At 40.6% G+C, this 23437-nt stretch overlaps 1 protein-coding gene across 2 annotated transcripts; it reads right to left on the reverse strand.

Moving 5' to 3' along the window:
• Window positions 1-22547, reverse strand: scn2b (sodium channel, voltage-gated, type II, beta). 2 transcript variants are annotated; one of them, XR_005072657.1, is made up of 6 exons: window positions 22243-22546; window positions 11266-11426; window positions 9505-9721; window positions 8041-8233; window positions 6583-6649; window positions 1-5443 (listed from the first exon to the last, which is right to left on the reverse strand). XR_005072657.1 is itself a non-coding variant. In XM_037087272.1 (5 exons), the coding sequence occupies exons 1-5, from the start codon at window positions 22328-22330 to the stop codon at window positions 5413-5415; spliced, it is 690 nt and encodes a 229-aa protein (XP_036943167.1). In that variant the 5' UTR covers window positions 22331-22547; the 3' UTR covers window positions 1-5412. The 2 variants fall into 2 exon arrangements, 1 of the variants encoding a protein (XP_036943167.1); XM_037087272.1 differs by lacking the exon at window positions 6583-6649 and having other exon boundaries at window positions 22243-22547.
• Between the last annotated feature and the right edge of the window lie 890 nt (window positions 22548-23437).

Genomic DNA, 23437 nt, shown 5'->3' on the forward strand with positions numbered 1-23437 from the left:
TGACATTTCCTAAATCATCTTTATTTAAAAGACATAATGTAATGACAGCTGCTTGTTCAGATGCAGCACAGTGCAAGCATTGGTTTGGTGTTCACTAACATTTAAAGTGACACAAGAGCAACTATTCAGGGCAAACTCATAGCCAGAGGTAAACAGTGATGCACAATGATAAATATTTCTAGTAAATGGTACAGTACTAATGTTTACTTGTTTTTGATTGAGAAATTAGTATTTACAATGTACATCTATGTACGTAAATTCATATTGCCAACAAAAACCTTCGTGCTAAATAACTGCATTTTGCCCTAAATGTTAGCCTGCCATCACCATCTGGGTCAAGACCCTGCAACTTAAACATGCATGACCAGACACACGCACACACACACCCACACACACAACCGTGCACTAGGAAAGGTGACAGGGTCAGGGGCTCTCACAACCAAACAACTCTACAATTATGGGCATTTCACCAACTATTTTGATAAATTTGTTAACTCACCATTTCATTGTTGTTCTTCATGGCATGATTGTTGTTGAATGGTCATATAAACTTTATTGATCATCACAGAGCAACACATAATTGTGAATATATTATTGTGATGCCAACAATGTGCTTTTGTTGTTTCAGGAATTCACACAATACATCACCCAAAATGGTAGAAAACATAAATCAGAACATCATCAACAATAGAAAAATAATAATAGGCCTAAACATAGACCTGTACACAGTTTTTCTTTTTTTTTTTTTTTTAACTCAGACTGGCCAGGCCTCTAAATCTGAAAGCACTGCCACAGTCCTACAACTGGATAACACAGCCAACCAGCTTGAGGCATTACAGACATTAGGCCTGTTGTGACAATATACTTAAAACATCGTAGGACATTCAGAGATAAACAAAGCTCACATGCTATAACATGTAAAATGGACATTAAATATAGATAATCTTGAGATTTTTTTTTCTAAGGTGCTCCAACCAAAAAAAACATCAAATAAGTACACAATACATTTCCCATTTAACCAGACAATCACCATGCCATGTTTGAACGTCACATATCAATATTCCATCTTAATTAATAAAGTGAGCTTTATACATTTTCCTTATTCCCCTTATATCAACATGCTCAGTTCTGATTATATTAGAATTTGTATAAATGGTATAATGTGCAAAATAATATCTACAGTTTTAATTACCGCTTTGAGGTCAAGGCGTTACTTTGGAGACCAAGCTAGGCTGTCAGTTTCAAAACTGTTTTTAAAATATTGAATCGGCTTTAAAATACACACTGACTTTGTTTGTACTATGGTGCAATCGTTCAACAGGTTTCTTTTAAAATCTCTATAAAACAGGTTTCTCGTTGGAGTTAGAATTTAAAAAAACTGTTGATTATAAGAGTCTGTATGGAAGCTTTTCTTTCCATTATAAGAAATATTGAAAGTTTATTTGTTTCTTGATATTTCACAGGAGGCAGATGAAACTTGTCAAGTACAACCAAATGTGTCTGACAATATAAATTACAAATCCAAGCAAAATATTTGTATAAAAATTAAATCAAAATAAAATACAGTCCTTAGGACATTTCATAAATGGTGCCACCTGAGTAATACATAGAGTGAAAGCTTAAACATGCTTTGACTGACTCACTTTTTTGTGTTTTTCTCCAAAAACCTAACAGAAGTTTCTTCTTTCATTCTTTTTTTGTTCTTTTGTTCTTTTTGATATGCACTCTTTGACATGCATTCATGGCAGTATAGTACACTGACATGCTACAGTCGCAAAAATAATAAATTCTACTTGTTTTAGTGGGTAACACCAAAATCGTCCATTGGCGTGGTAAGCCCATAACAAAACCAATCGTTTTTCGGGAGGCTCTTCTCTGTTAGTCCTGTACTGTTCAAGCATCTTATATTTTAATTTGGATCATATGGTGTTATTTTGAGCATGTCCTCCTCATAAAAACAACAATATAGGTTGACAATTCAAGCAGGTCATCACAACCAATATTTACTTTTGTTATAAGGCGTTAATTTAGGAGACTGTTGTTTGTGCCTTGTCTGAAATGAGAAGCTAATGAGAAGTCAATCCAAACCATGATGTTTATTTCTACCCTAACCAAGTAGTTATCTTGCAAAGCCTTTACCAAGAACAAATTAGTGAGGGTACAAGGCTGCCAACACCAGTGGTAATATATGTCATTTTGGGAGATCTATTCAGTTGTTTAGGTATATGGATAGGATGGTTATTTCCTGCACTACTGGCTCTAAATTCAATTAAACTTTCTGTATGATGAATCATGGTAAGGATTACTGTTTAACTTTGGTTCTGTATAGCTTGTTTGTTTACAACCTTTAAACCCTGGTATAGCATGTTTATTACTGACTTATTGCCACATATGTGTGACCCCAGTAATTTTTGTACAGTGTTTAGTGTCATTCAGTGTCAGAGAGTGCCACAATTTTAAATATTGACACCTCAACTGAACAACATTTGTTAATTTTTTTCAATAAGAAATCAGGGTTAAAAAGTTTACGAGAGGGTAGGAACAGTTGCGCTGATGACATTATGCTGGACCTCTGCTATTGAAGGAACATATTGAAGTCAGCTTTTAACCTCATCAGATGCTCAAGGTATAACGGATACTTCCCTGAAAGGGATGGCAGGTCAACAAAGGGGATACATTTTGGTCATTTTGCACGCAAAGGGGATCGTGGCCCTCTCAAATTGGCTACTGGTCATGGTTCTTAACTATTTAAAAAACTCCCCCAACCAACACTCTCAGCTGTTGTATGATGCTTGCATTGTGAATGTTTTAGGTCTGCCTAGGCTACATTTGGCCTATATTTGTTTCCTGTTGCATCGATAGTTTAGTTTTATTGTGTTGTTTGTCTTGTGGTTTGTCAGTAGATTAGTTGACAAATCTTTGTGTATATTGTCATTGCCTTGGTTTTCTGAACTCTCAAACACATTCAGGTTCCGTTTGGCTTCACCAGACTAGAAAATTAGACTGAAAGACTAGAAACAGACTAGAAAATCACTGGACACCTTAAAGTAGTTCATGTTATTACTTTGATTAATGCCATCTTATTTTTCCCCTTTCCCTACAGCATGAATATTAATATTACTATATTATATTGTATTACCAGTTGGCATCAACATTTGTTATGTGATTGTGGTTGCAATGTTAGCTTTTCACTTTAAATCTGACTTTAATATGTTTTGGAGTTTGATAAACATGTTGTTGTGTGGTCAATTCTCCTCACTCCAACAACATGGTCCTTATCCAGTGTTGGAGGAATTTTAACCCTGTGAATACAACAACAGACAGATTGAACTCTGGACTGGACCTGCTACTAGAACTTCTTTGTTCAGGCACGTACATAGGGATGGACGGTATAACCAGTAAAGACATACAGTAGCAATATCAAACATTTGGCTATGCTGTTTGTATTTGTATAGAATTAATTTTAACCGTAAATTCTTATTAAGCTGTCCTAAATGATCTGCTGCAGGGGTCTATTTTGATATAATCACTTACCGGCCAATAACAACATCAGCATACTGCATCCTGTTACACAAATATATGCACAAGCACACATACACATACACGTCAGTATTGCTAACAGAGGAATATTACAGCGGACTTTACAAATGTCCCCTGTTGGCTTGCAAGTCCACTGTTGGTGGAAGTGTTAGAGCGATCAAGTCCACTGTTAGTTAGGTTTACAAGTGCACACACACATACACACACATTGTTTTATGTTAAAAAAAGCAGGAGGATAAGTAAAGACAAAAGGCCCAAAAGATAAAGACATTTCTGTTAAAATCTGCCTCATTCACAGCAGACAGTTTGACGTGTGACATTATTTAAAGGTTCAGATATGCAGTAGTTTACTCTATTGTTATTCTTCTTAATCATTATCATTGTCTGTTACTGCTGACAGAGGCAGTGCTATGGCAGTGCAATTTTCACATTTTCAAAAATGTGACATAATTTATTGAGATTGTTTGTAAAAGGAGTGCACATGAATTGGACTAGTGTTGTCAAAAACACTGAAATATCAATATTGTCAACGCTGAATATTTGAAACTGTTTCAATATAATTTTTCATGATATTGATGCCAGCTGTGGTTTCCTTGCTCTCTTGTGTCCGACAGCGAGTTGACACAAACCCCTGCAGTGTCTACATAGGTCCATTTCATCCTACTCTTTTGAGTATGGTCAAAGGTATTTTATCGTAAATGCAGTTATGCTTAACATGAAGCACACAAGCCTTGTTATATTCATCAAATTAAAAACATTAGGCCTTCAGTTTTGTGTCAATTTTTCCCCATGCTATCAAACAAGGTCATAAATATCAAAATATTCATAATTTTATTTTCATATCAAAGTTAGACAATACATTTTTTGTTCCATTGTAGGAGTTTTTGCAGGCACAACAGAGAGTATACATTTTACACTCAAAGAAAATGGAGAGGGTAGATATAATGCACTTTATAGCGAAAAGGGAGTTATTATCGTCACAGCTGCTGTCATAATTTACTGGGACACTTAAAAACAGAGCCGTCATCGAGATGATTAGCAGAACCTACTTTTCCCTCTATAATAAGTCAAAATGTCTTCCGTGAAAAAGTGAAAAAAAAAACAAAAAAATGAAAGAAACCTTATGTGGGGAATGTTTGAGAATGTTCTCCAGCTCCGACACAAGCAGACATCACTGAGACGCATACAGACATCATTTTGCTGAGTTGCTGAATATTAGTTGTTTGTCTGATGTGAAGGAACATTACACTTGAGCTAACTGTGCGTCTATGTTAAGACATGATTGCCCATACAGGCAGCTGAGAGACATGGCTTTAAGGCAATGTTGAAAAACTGCTGATCTCACAGTATGTTAAACCCAACAAGTTGGACTGCGGATGTTGTGAGACAGTGGAGCGAACAACCATCGCACACCAGATAAACATGCAACCTCCTGCTCTGCAGTGTAATGAGCTTTTCACTTCCATCCAGTGTGAAGCCCTGCTGCCCAAACCACTGTGAACTGCATTGATACTTTTACAATTTTTCTGAAGGCAATGAAATTACGATACTGCAATTTTGTTACAAACTATACTGTGGTATAGATTTAAGGTCATACCGCCCAGCCCTAGCCTTATAGTTTGCTATGAACATTCCTTATCATGAGATAGATTTCAAATGCAACTGATATTGACTTCAAGCAACAGGATTATGTCATATGTGTTGCAGAAAAGTGTTCCTCTGGCAACACATCGTATGCACACATATAGAAATACGCACGCAGACATAGACACATCCAGTAAACCCCCACACACAAAGAATCACACTGGCACACACGCACACACATGCAGAGATAATGGAAGAATCAGTGTAGGATGCTTCGAGCAGTGGTTACTATAGATCTTCAGGAAGGGGTCGCACATGTCTGGAAGAAAAAGAGAGAAAGAGAGACAAACAATAATTTGACCCAGAACTTTAAATATGCTTGGTGGATGCCCTTATAAATAAGCCTCTCTGGAGGTAAAGCCAGCAGGTAGAGAGATCTGGGGCACAACACACACACGCACACACACACACAGAAATATCCACGCTTGCACACACTTATTTTTACCACTTTTGGGGACATGGCACATCCACAGTCCTGTTCTGATGGAGGTAGTATATCAAAGTACGGCTTGGTACGAATTCACAAAAGAATGTATCCTTAACTGCGATGCCAAGCAAATAGCATGCATCTCAGTGCTCAGGTGCTATTTGTATGTTTCTAAATGAGGTAATATGCATACATTTGGTGCAAAATTAGTCCCTTTCCATGCAAATTAACCCCTTTGCAAAAAAAAAGTCCAATTCAAAAACACCTGCGCTAACAGCTACATGCAGATAGAGTGAAAATTATTAGCATCTTCAGGGGGTTGGTGCTAAGTGAAGCACGTTTAAGGGGGTCATGATGGGGTCTAATTGCTCAGACTTTTGACATTTATCATTGTTGTTGCGCATGTGATAGTAAGGTAACTGTTCACTCTGAAGAAGTCCCTCCTGATTGAAATTAAGGTTCGTGTGAGCTCAATCAGGAAGACTATCCTCATGTTATTCATTCATTAATTCCCCCTCTCTTTTCCTCTTCTCCTTCCTCACATCAGCTGAATAGCGGTGTGTACTCTTTTGCAAAAATCTCTACCAGCCTATCTTATCTTCCCTGATCTCCTCTCTGTTGCCGTGAGTCGCCATTTCAGCATGTGCTTTATACTTCGCCACATGTAAAATTGCAATCAGATGCAAAACAAGGACAAATTGCACACAGCTACAAAACTTTTTCAACATGTTTGCCAGCGCTGTATTGTCATTTACAATATCACAATATCTGTTGTGAATCAGACCTTGAGTCAGGGCAGATAGTGGTTGCAAAAATCCTGACAGTGTGGCTTTGCTTTAGCTGGTTCTGTGATATTTACCGTAGCTATATCTCACAGTTTTCTATACTGAGTCAAGTCAAGCTCTACAGCAGATGTGCCGTTCATGACAGACAACAACAGCCCAAATTGGTCGACATGAGCATGTATTTACCAGAGGAGGTGTTGGGGTAAGGGCTCCACAGACCGCTGGTTCAATCAAATGCCCCAGCTATGGTTGTCTATAAATATAAGAGAAGAGATGCTCTTTCAGTAAATAGAGGTTTGAGGTTAGTAAGCCATTTAGAGGAAAGAGGGTCCTTCAGCCATAGACACAGTTACGTCTCAGCTGTCTGGTTTTTCTTTGTGCATTATGTTGAACAGACACTGTTGTGTATAGCAGGACTCAAAGAGATAAAACCTAAGCTATGACTATATATGTCATTAAGCCCCATAATTTGTGGTCTGAGCTGCAGAATTTAGGTTTGGATCGTTGAATAATGTGTAAGTATACGTTTAATTAAGGGTCACAAAACGTGGACACTAGTATACTCTTAATTCAATGACAATTTCCTGGTGTATACAGCTTGCTCATATGTTGCTGTAATACTGGCATATGCCGTTTAAAGTGACATGTCGCTGCATTGCTTACTGCCACACTATGTCACTGTTGGCCATTGTTTTGTTTCTTCTGTATAAAATATAAACACAAAACATGATTATGGTAGCAATATCTAGGGTGCTGACATACAAATTTATGTGCAATGTACTTCTGTCCATTAACTAGTATTTATTGCGTTTGGATGCGTATGCTTTCGTTAACATTAGGCTGCTGTTGTATGCAACATGAAAATGACATGTCACTCTTGTTCCTATCCACTGATAGGTGACACTTTGCACCAGTAGGTCCAATGAAAAACTCATAGTGTGTGCCATGACATACTGGAAGAAAACCATGTCTTCTGGGCAACAGTGCTACACATGGATAGCTAAGGCAGCAAGGCAACTATTAGCTCTGTACAGCTAGCACAGCCTGCCTAACTGACTAACCTGGCCACCTGCCGAATTCATACTCAAAACAAAGGGGGCAGCATATCACTAGAGTAAGCCTGATAGCATGCGAACCTCAATAAATATGTCTCTCAATATCTCTGCAACATCATTGCATGCTACTGATAATTTTAGTTGATTTTTAAAAGTTTTCAACTAAAATCCTACATACTGCACCTCTAAACTGATTTGCTTGTATCACCAAATTTAGTAACCTTGGTAGTTAGCAAGTAACTAGTGTTGAATGTACAAATGTTAAATATTTACAGTTTACTGTTCGACGTTTTTTGTTATAAGAAATTACATTTTTAAAGTTGAAATAATGACAACAGCAGCATGGTGTTTCGAGTAGACTGTCAGGCATGCCAGTAAAAAAGCATTGGCATCTGTCTACTTATTAGAGAAACACAGTGACAATACATCCCAATCAGCAGTGGAATATGCCAGTGTAAATCTGTATATGTTGAAGGGAAGTGGTTGAAGTGAAAGGACTAAAACAAAAGTGGCATTCCATTCGCTCAATTGTGATCTTGGTGCTACTCTTCTACTTGAATATTAAAGGTGTTATGGTGAGATTTCATACTTGGTTCCCTCCTCTGCAACACCTTCAGCATCCAGTTTTCCCTCTTCCTCCATCTTCTCCTCTGAAATCAGTTCCTGTTTACGGTGCCGACGGAGACATTTCACTACCACCATGGACAGGATCAGCAGAGCTAATGCCCCGCCCACCGATGCCCCTATTGCAACTGCAATGGTTGAATCTCGCGGAGGGGGAACTGAAGAGAGGGGAAAGGGTTAAACAAGTTGTAGTCAAAGGATGGAGACCAGTGCAATGCTGGCTAAAAGCCTTACTGGGCTGATTAAACAGAGTGGAAAGCAAGAAAGTGCTGCTGGGTTAGCTTGTGTCATGCGTGTGCGAAAGAGATGCTGAGGGACTCAGTTCAACCTCATGTTGGCCATTAATAAATAAAAAGCTGACTCATCACCACTTGGTCTTCATGCTCCATGAAACACACACAAAATGGCACACACTGTATGTTGTATATGATTATTGCATGGCATTTATCCGTTCAGTACAGTGGCCCAAAGAGCTCAGATCACTGCAAGGCACAAGGAAAGGATGGTAACCTTTACACCACTTTCACATTTAGAGCAATTATCAGATGCTTTTATCCAAAGTGACTTACAGTAATTCATGCATACATACATACACTGATGCACCATGCAGGGTGCTGACCAGCACATCAGTAGCAGTTTGGGGTTCAGTATTTTGCCCAAGGACACCTCGACATGCAGACTCTGCCCCACTTTGACAACACATGCAGTATATCATATTTAGAAGAAAAAAAATATATGACTAATTTCAGATTCTCAGGTGTGAAAGTGTTTTAAATCTGTGTCTTGGTCAAAAATATGGGAATGAATTTAGTCCATCCACCTCTAACTTGTATCTGCCTGTGTGATCATCTGCAAAAGCATCAACTGAGCAAAGCTACAAACTGAGTGTTTTTAGCCATATTTTGACACTACAATTGAAATAATTCATGAGACACAACTGCTACTGGCTGGCAACATAGCTGGCACTCCCACTGCCTTGACAGAGGAAAATGCCTGCTCAGTCTGTGGTCACATATATATGTGCCTGATTGCCTGATGTAGACCAGTAATGGAGAACTGGACACACAGAATGAGTCGTTTGCTTAAAGCATGCATTTTGCAGACACTTTGAACACGGTGAAATATTGAATAAGATCAGTGAAAAGGTGAAGAATGCTATTTTCATGCTCTTGCAGCTCTAAGTAATATCTCTGACGGCAAAATCTAGCCGAGAGTCAACAGACAGTATGTTTTTTTTAGTAGCACTCTCCCTTAAAAATGCACATCCCCATTCTGATTTAGCACAGAATAGCACTTGTAAGTTTAGGTGCTGGGTTTGAATTTGAAGTTCTGAGACATGCCAATTTGAGCTGTTACAAAATCAGAGAGTGTATCTTTGAGGCAAGCGTTACAATCTATAAAATTATAGAGGGCAGGGTGAGTATCTTACGTTCAGTAACGACTTTGAGCTGTATGATACCGTGTCCCTTGATGCGGTCTGGGGGGTTTCTCACATGGCAGTTGTAAATCCCCTCGTCCTCCAGCTGTACATCTGATAGGGTGAATGACAGGTCGTTTTTATCAAGGTTCCCTGCAAACATGACCCTGTCTCCAAACCGCTCGGAAGGCACAGACACCATTCCTTTTTTCCTAACGAATTTCATAAACTATGGAGAGACAGGGAGAGAGAGAGAGAGAGAGAGAGAGAGTTTAAATGGGCTAGAGTATAGATGTAATCATACATTATATAAGGACCAACAAGTAGCCCGGGATGTGTCCAGATGTGCCTGTGCGATCTAAACCTAAAGCTGGAACAACCAACAAAATCATAACAAATATGAGTCTGAAGCAATTAAAACTATAAATCCACTACTAATACATTGTTGAAAATAACTGGAAAAATAATAGACTGATAACCAACCCCTCAGTTTTGAGCGTACATGTCTAGAAATAGGTGTCCTGATTCTTGTTCCGGCAAAGTGCTGGGGCTACATGGTCCTCCAAAACGGAGATTATTCAGAGGCACACAAACCGATGGTTACAAGAATGTCTGCCGTTTTGAAGTATTACAATTGTTTTCTTTACAACAAGCAGAAAACCATTGACCAGTTTCAGGTCATGTCTCCATAGCTAACTAGCTAGCTGTAACTTTGCTATCACTGATTTGTGCATGACAGTCCCACATTTTCATGTATTTCAATGTTGCATCCCCCCTTTGATAGCATATAAATTAGCACAAAATTTAGTTTAATAAAGTCCAGCAGGGAAGTTGGTGCCCTTGGAACCGCTCCCCTTATATCGGCACAGACTTGCTGGGGAGCAGCATGGGTTTGTTAATGTTAGCCTATGAAGTACAGCTAAGAAGTGCCCTTTTGTATTTGATGGCTAGTTTGATTGCATGAGGGTCCATGCTTTTCCATCTATATCAGATGACACAGTAACAATAGAGAATTCACCACAGCGGAAGACGCCATGTTGAAAAAGTCTGGTCGTAACATAACTGATGGAAAATGTGGCTTGAAGGGTTGTCCCATTTCACAGAGTAACATTTCAACCACTACAGATAACTCTGTTCTGAAGGGCAAGGGGGCACTCGAAAACATAGAGTAGGGGCAAAACTTGGAAATGGAAAAATGGAAATGGGTCTGGGCTTCGATCACTTGACTTTGGGGGCGCCTTGGTCCATTTGACACCTTTATGCAATTGAATCAGCGGCCAGTGACAGATCAATAGAGCAAATTATGTCAGCGCAGAGCTCCCTGGACAAGTTTCTTCCAAAAACTACGCATTGAGATTGAGTTGTTATGATTCTATTAGCAATAGACGAACACACAGATGTTTAGTTAGAAGATCATTGCGGTCGCATCAACTCAGTGTTTGACACTGTCGAACATGTACTGGGGAATTTTTTGCAGCACTGAATTAAGTTTCAGTTTGCCAGGGCCACCTTATTTCTTGAACCTATAACACATTGCCAAGCAACAGTAAACAAAACCTGCATCCTGCTATCGATGCAATGTGTAAAACTTGGGCAAAACAGTAGGCAAGCACTCTAGATGATGCTTGAATGAGATATTGATATAAAGAGAATGAAAAATGCTAGATTTTATCTTTATCACTTTTTGCTTTGGTTGTTGCACAACCTTTATGCTGCAGGCCTACCTAAGTTAATGTTTATGGCTCGGCTACCAATAAGAACAAGCCACATTACCATGTCCTCTGTATCGTTTGCTGTTTCTTGGTAGGTCCAGTTCATGTCAAACTTGGCAGTATCCATCTTGTAGCAGGAAGTAAATACGCAGGCGATTTTGACTGTCGTCCCATTCAGTGCATTGATGGAACTGGCAACATTCACATCCATGCTTGAACAACCTGCAATAAAAACAACACTGGTGTTAATAATGCTTATACCAACAACATCTTCATACATATAAATACATGCTTAAGGCAGGTACATCTAAAGAATTCATTGTGCAAACTTTAGGTAGAAAATAAATGTTTCTGTTGATAATTGGTCTTTTTCTCAAAATATCTACATGCCATTAGTAAATCTGGTGTAAGTTGTAGCTTTTCGCCTCCATTTACAAGTCATCAGGCTATTGGTGTCCATCTATTGTCAATTTACACAGTAGCACAATGTAATTGTAATAATAATCATTTTTAGCCCCTCCACGCTACGCACACATAGAACGTGAACACAAACATTTCATCTAAGACAGGAACAGCTAAATATTGAAATAAAACAATAGAAAACAACATATACAATTACTATAAGCTTCCTAAAGTTTCATGTCTTTTATCTATAGTAGAGTGTAGAGGATGGGATGAGTCGATTGGAAGCAGTTTATTGCCAACTCTATTTTGTTTATCAATTAATTGTTTCAAATACGTTCACGTTCCACGTTCAAAGGAACATGCTGCTGATCAAATGTAGAATTGCAATAGAACAGTGGAGCAACTAAAAAGTGCAAATAGTCAGCAGTTTCAGCCTCCAAGTATGTATAGAGAGGATGTGGGTTTCCATGTAACTGCTGACTCTTCTTCTGCACTCCATCCAGAGAGTGCTCTTTGCAGGCTGACAGTCAGTGATGTGAATTCTTCAAGTCCCAGAACAGATTTTAATGTGGGCAAGTCCCGCAAAGTGATTGTGGATCAAACAATATGCCTGCTACATACTTCCCAACTGCTACAAAACATAGTCAGCGCCCAGAAAAAAAGTGTTGTTTCAAAGTGTCTTTGTCAAGGCAGCACAAGCTTGTGTATCATAGATGGCTTTGTCAAGAGAAAAAAAAAAACAGACTTCCAAACAAGTTTTAACTACACCTCCACTATTTATGTTGAGAGATGAATCATTATTTCAGTTTTTTACTGCTGCTGGAAAAGACAATGAGGAAAGAAAAGGAAACGTTATTCGTGATATTGCCGTTTGAGCTGCCAATCAATTCTCCCGGTAATGGGAAATTGTAATTAGGGCCCGAGCAGGGAAACCTGCAAGGTCCCTATTGTTTTTCCAATGACAACTTTTCTGTCTCAAATCATCGCCCTGCCTGAACATACCCCAAAACTCACCAAACTTAGAAAATGGGTCACACCTGCCAAAAAAGTGAATTTGCACCACTAGGTGACACTGTGATCGAAGTGAATTTTGACTTAAAACTGCCATATAGTTTGTGGCACATTCAAAAAATCCACACATTCCCTGAATTCTGCTGAATCGTGTGATATAGGCCACACCCACTTTTCAAACTCCTCCCAGGCAATTTCACCAGTTTGCACCAAACTTTGCACACATCATCTGTGGACACTCTAGACAAAAAAATAATCAAAAACCTTTTGATATTTCAAAGAATACTCAAGTTATTAAATAAACTTCCTGCAGATTTTGCTAGAAACAGGAAGTGTAGCATATCTCCACAGTGGTGTGTTCGAATGACATGAAACTCAGATTACTACTTCCCCATGAGCCCCTTTACTACTAGGTGGCATTCTTTAGATTGAAGTACTCTATATATCCACATCGGTAGGTCAGATTAACGGCAGGCTTGGTACAATTTATGCAAATGCCCTCCTGACGATAGCTGGCGAAGAAAGGTGTTAACAGGGGACTCTACAGTGCCCCCTGGAATATTCAAAATCCAAGCCCCGCCTCCTACACTGATATATGTGAGCGACATTCGGTATGCATATGCATCATGACCAGCGAACAAAAAACATCAGGGTACCAAACTCTCATCCCAACAGGAAGTCGGCCATTTTGACTCAAAGTTCCCATTTCACCCCCATTTTGTTGCATCTCCATGCCTCGTACTTTAACAAACTCCTCCTACAGATTGAACACCACAGATTTCCAATTCACTCAGTATCATCCTCAGACCTTCAAGATGAAAAGTTATCAAAAGCTTTTGCCTACGTCAAATATGGTGAGTGTCAGGGTGCGATTTTCATGCTTCGCCATAAAGCATCAAGTCCTTATAACTTCAACATGCAATTTCCCATGTACATCAAATTCATCACACATGTATACGATGTCGCCCTGTATACCTCGATGCATCAATACTGTGTATCCATAGCGCCACCTACTGGACACAGGAATTCAGAATAACATCCTATTTACATGACATTTATAGGTTTTTTCTCAATATCATACACTACAAGATGACATTCAACTAAAAGGTGAGTGCACCCTCCGACAATGCAGCCGCTCAATGTGCGTTGACTGCGAATCAATAATCAAAACATAACTGACTACAAATTAGTTTGAGGGATTTTTCACCTGTTGCCCATTTTGTATTTATGTAGATTGCAGGGAGTTCTTCGGACTTCAGTGTACATTATTTAGTACCGCCAGGAGCAGGCTACCAAATTATAAAGTTCCTCATTCCTATCTGGACCAAATTTCACAAGTTTGATAAGAGTCCAGCCCTGAACACATAGGCCAATACACAGTCATAGTCACAGCACCACATGGACACAGGAAATTACATTTAACCCCTTCCTGCACTGTCTGAAACACAGACAGTTAAGAGACGCATACGCAGTAATCGGGCAATTGGGCCGGGTACGTGGCACGCCCTGACAGCAGCATGCCCTGACGTGCGTGGACTGCAAGGGCCCGTTAATCGCTGTTTGCAGCTTTAATTTATTAAATATTATTATAATAATTATTATTTTTATTCTATTATTCTGATGGTGCGGTTCAAAGATTTTGTCGCTCCACTGGTGTCATTTACGCGTCACATGTACACTGGTGGCAGACAAAGTACTAAGGGATGATGACTTCTGGCTTTGTAATCTACCATCAACAAATCTGACCACATGGCAACATTAGAATTAAATTGAATAAGTCAATGTCACTCGTGTTTTCTGGACATCTGCCTTTTTAATGTATGTCTTTCTTCATTGGAGCAATGGGGTTAAGTTATTTTGTGAGGTGCATTCGCAGTCATCACAATCATTGCAGTTTATGAGGAATGGCCAAAATGCAGGACAGCATGCTCTTCAACTCAACACTGAAAGAGAACAAAACTATGTTTTTTTGCATATTACAATCGTGATCTCACTCAGGCGGTGGTAGCTAAGACCATTTTGGACAGATGCTCAGAGTGCCACTTAAGGAGGCATGTTACACAAGATGAAAGCATTTAACTGCATATGATGTGTCTCGAAATGAAATTAAAGAATCATTTAGTTTCCTCAAGTTTCCTCCTCCCCTATAACATTATGTCTCAGCATGGGCTTCCACTCCCCAGACAGAATCTGTGCCGTTCTCTCAGTGAGTGTGTGTATGCATATGTGTGTGTGTGTGTGTGAGTGTGTGTGTGTGTGTGTGTGTGTGATGGGACTCTGCACCATTCTCTCCTCTGCAGTCGGGTGTTTCTGGCTCCCTTCCCACTGCTGCTGCACCACTCCACAGGCCTGCCTCTCTGCAGCACACACACACACACACACACACACCCACGCACACCCATGCACTTCTCTACATCTCCTCCCATCGTCCATATGTATAATTTACTCACACTTGCACACACATACACACAGACGCACACACAATCACACACACAATTTTCCATGCACGCAGCTCCACCACAGTCAGGTGTCTTGTGATGCTGCGTAGCACCTGCTTCTCTCTCTCTCTCTCCCAAACACACACACAGATACACACGCACACACACTCTCCTATGAGGCGTGCATTGCCAGCAGTGATCTTAGCATGCTAGCTGTGCTACGTCAATGTCACCCCCTTGTTCTGACCTGTACACACAGCTAGCACTGGCAGTCTCAAATGGAAAAGCCGCCGTTACAGACAGAAGCCCCATCCACACGTACGTGCCTTTGCTACTACAAACCCCACACAGATCTATACAGTGCGAGGAAGCAGTTTGATCCAGGCGCCTGCTGACTCAGCAGTCCTGCGGATAGTGAGATGGAGAGGCAGATGCAGAGAATGAGAGAGAGAGAGAGAGAGAGAGAGAGAGAGACAGACTTGCTAACAGATGAAATACTGCAGTGAAGCAGCCTCGTGTGCGACTCCTCCCTCACTCTGCCCCTCCCTCGTTCCTCTCCCATCCTTGTCCACCTCACTCGCCTCCTCCAAGCTACAGACCCCCCTATACCACGTATTTTAGTGCTTCTTCCCATCTTTACTTTCCGGTGCTACGTGCGCCTTCTCTCGCTTAACTCTCCTCTATTTCCTGCTATTGTTCCCCGACTCTCACAAGGTCAGTGCTGACAGAAAAGGTAAAACGTAGGTAGGTACGTTACATCATCGTTTCCTGAGCCCTCCCCACACCTCTTATCCAACAGTATGCAGCCACCTTTTCCAGTAGGCTTTGGAATCCCTCGTGAAAATGTATTAGGTATCCTTTAAATGTTTTAATGTAATAGAGGGGCTTTTCTTTCTGCCTGCTTCATTTTTAGCTAAAACACAGTATAAGATGTACAAAAGCGTGTTTGCTTTTTCAGGTAGGACTGTTCCTTAAACTACAACCATCCAGGATGGTTTAAAGAAATCAAATAAAACAGTGAATTATTTTTGTTATACAGTAGCCAAAGTCCAAAATCTCTCCCTCTCAGATCTCAGTCCAATTAGGCATCAGTGGGATGGCAATGCTTTTTCAGAGCAGGAATCCACTGAAGACCAACTTGACAAATCCACAGACAGCATCCTCTGAAGGTCTCTTCTAAAAGTGATTTAAAGCTGCTTTAAGGGCACAAAAGCACTGCGGCTAAGTATTTAGAGGATGTTCCAAAAATAAAACCACACTTAAGCCTCTATTTTCATGACAATCATGTACAAAGACTGAGCGTATCACCGCTCAGTTGTTCTCGGTGTTGAGGATGGGTATAGGAGGTGCTGCTGTTCCCAAGTCGTTTGATGCAGTAAATCCTGGTCTCGAGTGTGCAGACACTCCAGGGTTATCAAATGAGCACCCTCCTTCTTGTTTTTTCAAGGAGCCAACTATGCTCAGAGAGCTTAGCAACACTATCAGGTGTCTCTCTGATTGTTGCCCCGGTTGAGTCTTTTTGTCTTCAGCTAAAGCAAAGTGGCCGCAAAGCTTTTTCAGTGCCCTTAAACTGGGAGCACATTTGTCCCCAGGGCAACTATGTATTAATGATGATGGCATAATGGAGTAAACCATTATGTCAGATCTGACTGGAACCTAGACTGGTTTCTGGAGGAAAAAACAAAAATCCATTCCAAGATGTGCATCCATCCATCATCTGTACACATATATGTACGCCGCTTAATCCTCTGCAGGGTCGCGGGGGGGCTGGAGCCTATCCCAGCTGACTTAGGGCGAAGGCAGGGGACACCCTGGACAGGTCGCCAGTCTATCGCAGGGCTACACATAGAGACGAACAACCACACTCTCATTCACACCTACGGACAATTTAGAATGATCAATTAACCTCAGTATGTTTTTGGACTGTGGGAGGAAGCCGGAGTACCCGGTGAAAACCCACGCTTGCACAGGGAGAACATACAAACTCCACACAGAAAGATCCCAGGCGTCCCAACCGGGACGCGAACCGGCGATCTTCTAGCTGTGAGGCAGCAGTGCTAGCCACTGGGCCACTGTGCAGCCCCATTCCAAGATGTGGAGCAGATATTTGTTATTCATTTAGCTTCCACATCTGCTGTTGCTCAGCATCTGAGCAGTTGTGTGAGACAAAAAGTTACAATTAACCATTTAGTATTTTTGATGACTTGCTGCAAAAAGACAAAGGCCAAGGTACTGACCAAACCAACCCAATGCCAAGTGTTGCTGAAATGTTTACAATTAAATTATACCTGTATTCAATCCTTTTTGTTCCAAGATCTCGACAAAACATGGTTTTACTCGACGCCAGTCAACCCAAACATTCCATTTCATTCGAACTTGTGACTGGTATTTGAGGAAACTGACAATTCAGTTTTGGCATTTTATGCAAAATAAAATCCAAATAAGTAATCCATTGGTATCAGTATTAGTTTAAACGAGCTATGTGTAACTTCTGTGTTGTGCTTCAAGCCAGTTGTTGGTTTATGTTCGCGGACTCCATTTCTAAGCTTTTAGCTTCCGTTGCTCTTTGTTCGCTGAGTGGACGGAGGCACTGAGACGAGGAACTAGAGAAACGCTCACAAGGTCACATCCTTTGGACTGTCGCGACAAATCCAACCAGAATCCTTCATGAGGAAATCCACAGTCCACCAACTTTTTTTCAATCAAAAACTACAACAAATCATCCACAGGCTCGTATAGGCAACTGAAAGACTTTTTATAGATGTCCATAAGTAACTAACAATGCGTGACAAAAAGTTACAGAGACCCTTTAAAAATAGAGATATTGGTATGGTAATTTTCAAACAGATACTAGCAGCCAGCATGGCGAAGTTTAAGCTTCATCCTCCTTATACCATGGGGCATTGGTGTAAAGGTGAATGCATAGTTTCACTATACAATTATAGTAAACAAGAAGACTGTTAAATGTGCTTTCGTGAAGTCTGGTATTGTTTAGTTTAGATCTGGCTGTGTTCTGTACGACTGAGCTTAACTCTGCTGCCTCCCGCTTTGGAGAAAGTCGAACTGCATTCTGCACACTGCAGCAGTCGAGGTGCCAAAGAAGGGGCTAGTCATCAGTCAGCGCAGCTCCCAACAAAAAAATATGACATCCAGTAATGTCTGGAGGAGTCGCAGGAATCCTGTGGGCTGGAGAGGCTTTCTCTGATTATGTCATGACTTGGACCAAGACAGCAATCAGCGTCAGAACCAGAGAGAGCAATAATCAAAACAGTATATTCGTGTAAGCCTGCAGCAACTCTGTGTGACATGTGACTGTAATTATATTGTTATCTAAGCACTAGTACAAATGGAAGACAAAAGGCAGAAAACACTAGCACAGACCCCCATCTCTACTGTTCAACTTATTTCCCTGCAGCGTTATAGACACAATAACTGCACAAGCCCACAGTCTTCTACGACGACTGGTTAACACAACGCAACATGGAAAATATTGACGGGGTTGAGTAATAGTTGAAAGGTACTTTGCATCCCGTGTCCTTGTCTCCTCTCCACTCTCTCACTGTTATGCATTATTGACAGTCGTGTCTACTTATAGCAGAGTCAGAGGGTCTGGCTGCTTCAGGATACAGCACATTTTGACTTTGAAAGAGCACTCACTGTGTTTCAGCAGATCTGCACACAAGCCCCCACATAGAGAGGAGGACGGACACGAAACTCACTTTTGTCGTACAGCTTCTTCCCAACAGATAGTATTCTTTGTTCTTATGTGAACATTTTTATCTTTATCGTTATTGTAAAGCACATTTTTATTGTAAACATACATTTTTTTTTTAAATTAGGTACAGACAAAATTTTGTTTTGTCTGGTGTAAGTGTTAAAAAGTAGCGAGGTAAACAGACTGTATGGTTGCACTTCATTACAGTTTAGCCTAACAATGTTTAACCTTTACCCACAGCTTCTAGTATCCATATTATTGCAATCTTAAAAATAAGGAAACGTCAGCAGCTGTTAATTAGTCACTATAGCAGGCTAATAGATTTTGTCTTAAAAAGGTGCCAAAGGATACATTCTTAAACTGCAGGACTTCACAGCAAGTAAAATAAAACAAAATAAATATAAAAAACAGTCACAGTTTAATACAAAAGTATGATGTTAAGGTCAATTAAAGGTTTATTGGCAAATAATATAAATGCTTATTTATCTTATGCATGTTGATTATTGTGTTATTTAACTGTAGGCAAGGAATAATTCACTTTGATATCAAACATTTTTCGTCAGGATAAAATACGCTGACGGAATGACATCCAGAATTCATATCAATAACAAAGCACTGTCATAAAATCAATCTTATAAACTGAGCTGTTTATGCTAAAACGTTATTTGTAACCAGAGCAAATGTAGCTCTCCTAATTGCAAACAAGTCTTTTTTATTTCCTGTGGTTTCTTAAAAGGGGACTCAGGATGTCCATCAACTAAACCACAGCAGAAGAAGCTCCCCAACCCTTTCCCAGAAATATCTCCCAGCTGACAGAACCACAGGCCTGTTGTTTGGAGCGGCTTGCAATCAGGAGGTTTGAAATTTGCAGACAAAATGTATTGCTATCACTGACACAATTTCAACTGAAGTGCCATGCAAGGGTTGCGCTTTGGCCTGTTGGAAGGAACGTGCCTTTTATTTTCAGTGTTGTGCCGCCCTCTAGTGCCTCTCCGCGGGAACTGCAGCTGTAAAGCTACTGAGGAAAGTAAATACACTAATGGGCTGACTGAATATGGATGAGAACCTTTGAGAAGTCTTCAGACGTCTTTAAGAATAGAAATGACAGTAGTAACTTGCAGATGGTGCGTTAGCACACTGCCGAAGTAGCTGCAGTGGAATTATTATAGAACTGCATTACTGAATGCATCGATGCCCAGCAAGGATGCAGGAGGGTGTGTGGTAGACACGCTCTTAGCACTGTCTCTAATGACCTTACTTGTTTTCATGAGCGAGCGCAGGGTGTGGCACCAGATATGATGCTCAGCACATGAAGCAAACACGCATCTCACATTCTCAAAAAACCTAATCTATTGTGGAAATATATCGCTACATTTATATTTCAAATTAACATGGCTCACTTTTGGCTGATGCGTGTGACAATATTTAGTTATAGTGCAATGGATACTTTTTTTAAAAATCTTTTTTTCTTTCATTTTAAAAATTAACCAGCTAACAACTACCTAAGAATTACAGTGGAGTGTATTCACTTTTTTTTCCTTTGGCATAGGCTACATTCTGCTGAAAGGAGGAAAAAACTTAACAAGTGCACTTGTTCCTTAGCAGCCTCTCCATGCAACAAGCTCCCCAGGCAACTGTAAACTTTTGGGTGTCTATTTTCAGTTGGCATAGGTGAATAAGCAAAGGCTGCTGACACCGTCTAAAAATACGCCAGTGCGAGTCCCCCTGTGTAATTCCCTAACCACTACACAGCCACTTTTGATAGTTCAAGAAGACAGAGGAACAGTTTTGAAGACTCAGATCCATTGCAGCCACTTTTTTCGACCCAATTATTTTACTTTAAGAAAACACTCTCCTGTGATTCACTCACTTTGTTTTGTGGACGAATCAGACACAAAAACCACCAACAGCTCTGGGAATGAACCAACCCTTCCTCCTCTGCCATCAAACTGATATACCAGTGGTTTATTGGTTTCGCTCAACGATCACTTCCTGCTGGATTGCGTGCAAAGACTCAGTGAAGAGGGATGGGAGCCAAAGGAAAACATATTATACAAAGATGGCCTACCAGTAGGGCTTCAGGGTGCAACTATTTTGGTTGCACATGCACCCAAAAGTCTGTCAAGTGCAACTGAGCATTTTCCTTTGTGGCACCAGTGCACCTGAACTTTAGCAGTTAATTATTATCATCTATTTATTTGTTTGTATATTGAGGTTATCACCATTTCTTGTTGCGCGTGCTGCGATTTAAATCAAGAAAAAACATGTATTTTCACTTTAATCCCTGTTTTCGATCAACGTGCTGAGATATTCACCTTAATAATACATCAATTATGGTCATTTAGGCCCACCAGTGCAACCAGAGTAAATGCACAAGCCCTGATATTTGAAAGTAACGACTGAATATCTTTAAATTATTATTTATCCATGAAGCATACAGACTTATTTCAAGTAGGCAAACAGCGACAGAGGCGTGACCACTTATTGATCCCCCCCTAACCTGGGAGTGAACAAAGAAGATGCATTTTTTCTTGCTTCGTTTGCACATTTGTCACCGACCAGAACTAGATTTTACTGTATTGTACAACGACAGTGAGCGAGGGAAGTGCTTTACATGAGCTGATACACTTCACCACAACACTTGCCTGTATAATGCAGGATGCCTTTGTTTATAGCTCGCCTGTGAGAGAGCACCGGGCTCTTAAGCCCATTTGATCATTTGGTTGTAATGATGCTGTGGGTTTGGCCAGATGTGGGTCACATCATCTGGAGGATGCTGTGTTGTTTTATTCATCATCGCGAAACCAATCACGGTGGGGACACATCTGCACCCCGTCTCACGCCATCACGCCTGTGCAGACTCACCTGTGACACCATATGTAGGTGCTACTGAATACAAGGCCTGTAAACATTTACCAGCACATTGTTAGCAGCTCATTATAGGCCCACCTCTGCCCATCACTCAGCCACACAGAGCCACTGTACACCACCATTCAGTCTGCACACTAAGCCAATGTTTATTTTTATGTGGTGCATCATAATCCCGTTTAAAGACTGTGATACAGCCGGCCACTAATTTAGCTGTCAACGGAGGCTAAATAGAGACGTATGGAGGGAATATGAGCCCCTGCAGGACAACCACAACTGATCGGGAATCAGCTGAACCCAAAAGCCACAACGATCGGCTTGTAATGGATTGACGTGTCAGCCTGGGAAAATACGTGAAGAACGGTTAATCGACATTATCTTAGATTACACCCATTACCCCCTCCACACACACACACACACACACACGCACACACAAAACACTCACACACCCTCTCTCTTTCTGTCACACAACCACATATGATGGGGGGGCCTGGTAAAATGAGCAGTGTGTGGGAGTCATCATCCCACCGAGCTGTTGATCACCCTATCAATGTATCAGATCGATCGATCGGTTTGGCACCTCTCTTTTCGGTTTTCTTACCGGAGAGCGCGAGCAGCAGCAGCGGCAGCGCCGCGCTCAGCAGCTGAACGCCAGCAGACCTCCTGTTCTCCTGCGCGCCGGAAGACATCTTCTCTCCTCCTTATGTGAAATTTAAAAAAAAAAAAAAGAAGAACAACACGTTTTTTTATTTTTTAACGCTGAGGAATTCAAGGTGCATAAAAGAGAATGAGCAGCGGTGAGTGCGCGTTTGGCGTGTGCGTTAAAAAAAGGCTAAACAAAACAAAAAAAACAGTAGGTTTTTATTCAGAGGCAGGACATGGCTGGCAGTGGCTGTAGCCTGGTGGAGGTTGGTCTCGTGGTTGACGGTTCGTTTGCGGTGGAGGAGGGAGGGCAGGAGGGAGGCGCAAAAAATACAATAAAATGGAGGGTGTTTTCTTCAGTGATTACGACGTACGGTGTAACGGATGACTGTGGTAGGCTATTTAATGACTTGAAGTTAATGATGCAGAACTGTGAATAATAAAATAATTAAATGATGAGCAGAAGAACGTAAATACTGTGGTTTGTTGTTTTTGTATCAACAGGGTGCAGACTAGACAACTTATCTCCTCCTGACTATATTTATATATCGTTTCAAATCTAATTTGCCGTTCTATACCATAATTTCTCATTACTCATCAACTGACACTGATTAGATAAGTCATCTTCAGTAATTTCAAGAACCAACGAAGGTTTGTTTCTTCATCCTCCACAACACTGACCTTTTTTGGACCCCCGAGACGACCAACTTGTTCTACAGTTTACAACTCATCCATTCTTCCATTAAAGCCTAAAAAGAGGGCACTTGGAAAAAAAAAAAAGATCTTTCGCAGATTAACTCGTGCAGGCATCTTCAATTTTACGGTCAAAAATAGGTAAAATCATCCAAATAACATCAATTATGAGTTCCTGGACTCCCAAAGTCCTCAAACCATATTCTGTCCAGGCAAAAACTACTGCTAAGCCTTCTTCCAACAGGACTGATGGTAACAATTTGGAATTTGGAACTCTTGCAAAGTTAGCCTGCATTTTCGTGAGGGGCATGGGGGCTAGATTGTTTATTTGACTCCATTAACGACCAACCCAACTACTTCCACAGTCATGAAAATATGGAGGATTTACCCAACGAGATATAACTCTCATCCCAACTGAACACCATGATCACCATCAGAGGAGCAATGTGGTAGACGCCACC

The sequence above is a fragment of the Acanthopagrus latus genome, chromosome 2 (assembly GCF_904848185.1).
Source record: "Acanthopagrus latus isolate v.2019 chromosome 2, fAcaLat1.1, whole genome shotgun sequence".
Lineage (NCBI taxonomy): Eukaryota > Metazoa > Chordata > Actinopteri > Spariformes > Sparidae > Acanthopagrus > Acanthopagrus latus.

Bases quoted from the DNA above. Each gene is read 5' to 3' on its own strand.
- scn2b (XM_037087272.1), bottom strand. From the start codon at position 22,330: ATGTCTTCCGGCGCGCAGGAGAACAGGAGGTCTGCTGGCGTTCAGCTG. The intron at 8,234-9,504 runs GTAAGATACTCA...CCCTCTCTTCAG, and splicing joins GCTCAAAGTCGTTACTGAAC to TTCCCCCTCCGCGAGATTCA. The intron at 5,444-8,040 runs GTATGAAATCTC...TTTTTCTTCCAG, and splicing joins GTTGCAGAGGAGGGAACCAA to ACATGTGCGACCCCTTCCTG.